Source organism: Narcine bancroftii, chromosome 3 (genome assembly GCF_036971445.1).
Source record: "Narcine bancroftii isolate sNarBan1 chromosome 3, sNarBan1.hap1, whole genome shotgun sequence".
In the NCBI taxonomy this organism is placed as follows: Eukaryota; Metazoa; Chordata; class Chondrichthyes; order Torpediniformes; family Narcinidae; genus Narcine; species Narcine bancroftii.
The window spans coordinates 232747835-232753666 of record NC_091471.1 but is presented as its reverse complement, the minus strand read 5'-3'; the positions used below and the strand labels follow the sequence as shown (position 1 = coordinate 232753666).

At 54.3% G+C, this 5832-nt stretch overlaps 2 protein-coding genes across 2 annotated transcripts in view; both read right to left on the bottom strand.

Moving 5' to 3' along the window:
- Positions 1-947: 947 nt before the first annotated feature.
- LOC138758285 (coronin-1C-like) lies at positions 948-5035 on the bottom strand. Its single transcript, XM_069926990.1, has 5 exons — positions 4787-5035; positions 4105-4209; positions 3564-3729; positions 1694-1752; positions 948-1232 (listed from the first exon to the last, which is right to left on the bottom strand). Exons 1-5 carry the CDS (start codon positions 5018-5020, stop codon positions 963-965), a joined length of 834 nt encoding a protein of 277 aa, XP_069783091.1. The 5' UTR covers positions 5021-5035; the 3' UTR covers positions 948-962.
- A 70-nt stretch (positions 5036-5105) lies between these two features.
- LOC138756778 (F-box/LRR-repeat protein 19-like) overlaps positions 5106-5832 on the bottom strand; it is a 16009-nt gene continuing 15282 nt past the window's right edge. Inside the window, 1 exon segment of the mRNA XM_069923164.1 lies at positions 5106-5351. Within this exon segment, the coding sequence (XP_069779265.1) occupies positions 5106-5351 (246 nt within the window).

Sequence of the window (5832 nt, the reverse complement as noted above, 5' to 3'; positions counted from 1 at the left end):
GACTCCCCCACAATTCCAATGGTGGAGGGCTGCCCCTTTAAGTGTGGTTTCCCCATCAGCTGGGGACCTCCCCTTTAAGAGGGGTTCCCAATAATGGGGGACTGGTCCAAGGCCAGGGGACCTACCCTTTAAGTTGAGGTGGTCCTTTTAAGATGCAGTCGCCATCAGGTGGAGATTATGCCTTTTAAGAGGGTTTCCCAGCGATGTCAGACTGAGGTCCCAGAGCCTGGGAAACTGACCCTTTCAGTGTGGGTGAGGGGGGCGGGAGACTCCTTTAAGTGGGATTCCCATGGACCTGCTGCATTTAAAGGGGCAGAACCCGCCCCCCCCAGGTTTCCTGGTGAGGGGAAGTGGGAGTGGGGGGGGGGGGTGGGGACAGAGAGGGTAGATATGGGAAGGGTTCCTTGGATGGGTCGGGGTGGGGGCTGCGGAGGGGAGCTCAATCCCGACCCTCCAACTGCGCTATCCGATGATCCTGCCTGTCCAGGGGCAGTCTTTAGCTTCTCCACTTCGGCCCTGAGGGTCTCCACGACCTTGGTCTGGGGGGAGAAAGGGGAGAGTGTCAGTGAGGGGGAGTCGGGGAGGGAGAGCAGGAGGGGAGTCAGCGAGGGAAGAGATGGGAGAAAGGGAGGAGATTGGGAGGGGGTCAGGAAGGGGGACGGGGAGAGAGAGGCGGTCAGTGAGGGGAGAGGGAAGGGTGAGGTAGTGGGAGACAGTAAGGGGGAAGGGGGAGAGAGAACGGGGGTCAGTGTGGGGGCGAAAGAGGGAGGGTGTCAATGAGGAGACGGAGACTGTCAATGAAAGGGGAAGAGAGGGGGGGTCCATGAGGGAGGGGGAAGGGGGGTGACGAGGGATGGAGAGGTAATTAATGAGGCAAGAGGAGAGGGAAGTTGGGAATGGGGGTAGACGGGTGGGGGAGAGACATAAGTGGAGAAACTGGAGGGTTGGGGAGGGAGAGACCGTCAGGTTCCGTACACTGTCCCCGCATACCACAGAATGGTTTTGTGCTCACCAAGTCCCTCCCCCTCCGGGTGCTCGGCTCGGTGGGAAGTGGTCTTCACGTCCAGGACCTTGCGGCAGATCTGGATGGCTCGGCGCTGGCCAGGGACAATGTCTGTCTTCAGGGAGATGTAGATGGGACCAGCATTCTTCCCCGGCCAGCCACTCCTGGCTTCCAGTGCCGGGTCTGGGCCCACGGTGTCCGGGAACAGGTCTTCCTGGAAAATGTCAGACTGCAGGGAGAAAGGATCTGGATCAGGGGGGGGATCCGGTATGGGGAGATATCTGGAGCGGGGGGGGGGGGTTCTGGAGTGGGGAGAACCAGACCATGGGGGGATCCGGAGTGAGGAGACCTGGAGCAAGGAGATCTGGAGCAGAGAGAACCAGAAAAGCAAGATCCAGAGTGGGGAGAACCAGACAAGGGAGATCTGGAGCAGGAAGATGTGGATCAGGGGATCTGGAGTGGGGAGAACTGAACAAAGGAGATCTGGAGCAGGGAGATGTGGATCAGGGGAATCCGGAGCAGCGAGAACAGAACAAGGGAGATCTGGAGGCAGGGAGATCCAGATCAGGGAGATGCAGATATGGGGGGGGGGGGGGATGGATCAGGGAGAAGGGATGCAGAATGGGGGGATGTGGATCAGAGAGATCTAGAGCACAGTCAGGAGGGTTCGCAGGAGAATGCGGGCCTCACCTTGCGTGGGACAGTCATCACAATTGGCTCACATTTCCTCTCGTGGAGTTTTGTAGAATCTAAATCAGAGGAAGGAAAGTGTCAGGACTGCACAAAACAGGACTGCATACAATGTGTGTAGGCTGCACACCAGTCTGCATGCACACTGAATGTGTGGATATGCATCCACCACCAGTCCATGCATACCCTGAATGTGAGGGGACTGTGCACCAGTTCATGTACACTGTGGTCGGGGGTGGGGGGGGTGGGGGTGGGATTGCACACCAGACTGTATAGACTGTGTGTGGAGACTACACATGGACTTGTGAGGGAATATTTGGAAATGTTTTTGAAACAGATCTTATTTGAAATACTGAAGAATTCATATTCAGTGACTACAGAAACTATAGAGAATGCTATGCACATTTCACAAGTAGGTGCTAATTGAAATGAAACGAACAGACCATAGTCTTGGAAGAACAACCGGAGATAGATTGTTTGTGTTGGACATTTTTGCAAGGCTTTTGGCCTCTCTGAAAAGTGGTCACTCAGAGATCATTGAAAGGTTTGTTTGCCTAAAACAACAGATGGACTCGAAAACTTACTCCTATTGTATGCTGGAGAAGGAGGACATTTTGCAAGTGAGAGAGAGAAGGACATGTGGCTGGCAGTTGGAATCTCAGAGAGGGAGAGACTGAACAGTGGCAGCCAGGAGAAGCTGGATAGAATTGAAATGGAAGCTCCAAAGTGGCCAATGGCTGAAGTGCTATCTGTCTGATATTTCTCTTGGAATAAGAGGTACAGAAAGGAATTCTGTGTGGCCTGAATGAAAGAGGTTATCATCTGGAGAACCCTGATGGGGCAAGTTTAATCAACGAGACACTGAGGTAACAAATTGGTGTTACCTCAGTTGTGGAAATCCTGGAACAAAAAATCTCTCTCTGCAAACCCTACAAGAGCCTTCCTGACTGATAAACATTTACCTTTCAAGCACCAAAGCCTGGTGAACTTTATACATGTTAAATTCTGTGCACAGTATAAGAATTGCCTGCATCCAGAGAAATTGGAAGAATGAGAAGTGAGATTAAACTGTGAACCAAAGAATTTTTCTTAAATTTATACATTACATACACGTGCGCTTAGAATGAGAAAGGGGTTAAGTTGGGTTAGTTAGGTTAATAGTGATAAGTTAAAGTTTATTTCTGTTTTTGTGTTTAAAGGTAATTAAAAACAACTTTAAGTAACTATTTGTTGTGGTGAATATCTATTGCTGCTGGGTTTTGGGATCCTTTGGGCTCGTAACAGTCTGCGTAGACTGTGTGTGTAGGAGTGTGTGGACCAGTCCTTGAGAACTGTGTGTGTAGGTCTGGCACACTCCAGTTTGCATACATGATGTTTGTAGGACTGCGTACGGTCCACATACATTGTGTGTGCAGGACTGCACTCCACTCCGCCAACACTGGTGCAATGTGTAGGACTGCGCACAAGATAGACGTGTCGGGCTGTGCACCAGTCTTCCAACCTCCATTTTACGTATCAGGTGGTGCACCTGTCAGCATTTCTCTGCATGTTTGCTGCAGACTTTGGGCAGACAGTTCCATGCATGTTGGGTGAACTGCACAGAAGCATTGGGCCACATACACCGCTCTGCACCAAAGGCCTGGGTTGCTGGTCTGCATATGCAAAAACAGTGTGTCCGGCACTTGTTGGAACACAGCACATCCTGCCGGGTGCACGGGCCTGCGCACTCAACACACTGCCTGTGTTGACGGATGTGTGCTTCCAGCAGCCTGAGCCTAAGGGAGCACACACATCTGGGCCAGCGTGGGGAGTGGCAAATTTATTGCCTGCGTCTGCAGGAGCATGACTCTCTCTCCCCGCATCCACGGACGGCGTTCTCCCCAGCCATACCTGGCGATCTCGCACTTCTTTACATCCAGACCCCGCTTGGGCATGTAGCAGAGGCCGCGCTGCGAGTCCTTGCTGGTAAACATGGACAGGTAGTGGACGTATGGAGCCTCGTCTGTCACCTCAAAGTAGCGGATGCTGCTGTCACCCTGCACGGATGGGGGGGGGGACAGCACTGGGGTGAGGGGTCATCCCAGACCCTACCTCCCTCCATCATTCCCTCCCCTCCATCACACCCTCCCCTCCATCATCCCCTCTCCAGCATCACACCCTCTCCCTCCCTCACACTTCCCTCCCCTCCATCACCCCTCCCCTATCACTCCCTCCCCTCCCACACCCTCCACTAACCCCCATCCCCTCACCCTTCCCCTCCCCTCATCACCCCTACACCACTCCTCCATTCTCTCCCCACCATCCCTCCTGCACCTTTCACCTCTCCCCTCACTCACCCCCTCCATCTTCTCATCACTCCCATTCCCCTCACCCATCCCTCTCCCTCCATGCCAACCCTCTCACGCCCTCACCTTCCCACACAGGTAGACGATGCTGGTGTCGGGGTCGTAAAAGGGAATCAGGACTCCACTGCTCACGTCGATCTCCTGCAGGCTCATTGGTGACTCCATCGCATCCTGGACACAGGTCTGGGGTGACGGTCAGGCCGGTTCAACCCCATGGACATGTCCCTCGCACCCACCATCCTCGGCCGGATACCATACCCCAAACTCTCTCAAACCAACCCTTACTTTTCCCCCTCTCTCCCCCCTCCACCCCTTTCCCCTACTGCTCTCTCCCCCTCCCTCTCTCTCTCCCTTTTCCCCCTCTCTCACCATTTCCCCCTCTCTCACCCTTTCCCCCTCTCTCTCCTCTTCCCCCTTCTCCCCCTCCCTCCCCTCCCCTCTTTCTCTCCCTCCCTCTCTCCACTCTCTCTCCCCTTCTCCCTCCCCTCTCCCTCTCTCCCCCTTTCTCCCCTTTCTCTTCATCCCTCTCCCTCCTTCTCCCCACTCTCTTTCCCCATCTCTCTACCCTTCTCCCTCCACTCTCCCTCTCTCCCCCTCTCTCTCCCCTTTCTCTTTATCTCTCTTTCACCCTCTCCCCCTCTCTCCCCATCTCTCTCTCACTCTCTCTCACCCCACTCTCTCCCCCCTTCTCTCCTCTCCCTCTCGCCCTCACCCCCACATCTTCCCACTCCCCCCACCCCCCACTCACCGGGTTCCACAGGGCCACTTGCCGCTCAGTCATCCGGCCGAAGCCGGTGGTGAGGATCTTGCCGTCAGCCAAGAAGATGGCGCGAACTGGCCGTGTACCGTCATGTGCTTTGTCCTTCTCCTGCGGAACCAGGGGAGGAGGGGTATGGTGAGTTGGGAAGCCAGTGGAGATTGTGGAGGGTGGGAGGGGATCCCAACGAGTCACCATGGCTGGACAGTCCTCTCCTGCCATCATGTCAACGCTTGAAACCCATCCGCCTTCCTCCTCTGTGGTGGAGAGAGCGCCAGGTTCCTCGGAGTCCCCTTAACTAAGCGCCATCTCATGGACACTCAACATCTTCTCCCTTGTCGGGAAGGTGCAACAGCACTCCCTGGGAAGTCTGAAGCAGGTGAGGCTGCCAGCCACCATCTACAGGAGCTCTATCGAGAGCGTTCTGGCCCAGCTGCTTCATGGTTTGGTTCGGAGACACGGATTGGAGGTCATTCCACTGAAGCCTCCCTCCCCCCCTTCCCCTCCTATCGATGTGATCCACTGGACCGTTGTGTGAAGAGATCATTCCCCACCCCTGTCAGGGAAGAGATACAGGGGTATTAGAGACAGTGCCACCAGGCCGAGGAACAGCTCCTTCCCGAGGGAATAATGAACAACCAAAGGAACTGCCCATCCGAGACTCTCACATTTGCGAAACCGTGCTTATGTACAGGTATACCTCGCTTTCAAAAGTAGTGTGTCCCTATGAAACCTTTCACAAGCCGAAATAGTGGAAAATGAATACCCCTTCACCAGTATGGAAGGATATTTTCGTACACAGGTTTCTTCATGCAAACAAAATGGCAAAAAGTGAATATTCGTGAAGTGGGGTATACCTGTATTTCACTAGTATAGACGAATTCTTGTCTGTGTAAGTACTGCTTGTCTGGATGGGCTTGTCTGCATGCTTTGACCCAGAGAACACTGCTTTGTCGGGTTCTAGAAACCACAGAAGCAGGGCCCTTTGGCCCTTCTAGCCCATGCCCAACCATCATTCTGCCTGGTCCCACTGACCA

What these genes read in the sequence shown, in the direction of transcription:
- LOC138758285 (XM_069926990.1), bottom strand. Translation starts at nt 5,020, where the DNA reads ATGATGGCAGGAGAGGACTGTCCAGCCATGGTGACTCGTTGGGATCCC. An exon ending in GTATGGCTGGGGAGAACGCC is followed by an intron (nt 1,753 to 3,563) that starts GTCCGTGGATGC and finishes CCTCTGATTTAG; the next exon opens with ATTCTACAAAACTCCACGAG. An exon ending in TGATGACTGTCCCACGCAAG is followed by an intron (nt 1,233 to 1,693) that starts GTGAGGCCCGCA and finishes TTCTCCCTGCAG; the next exon opens with TCTGACATTTTCCAGGAAGA.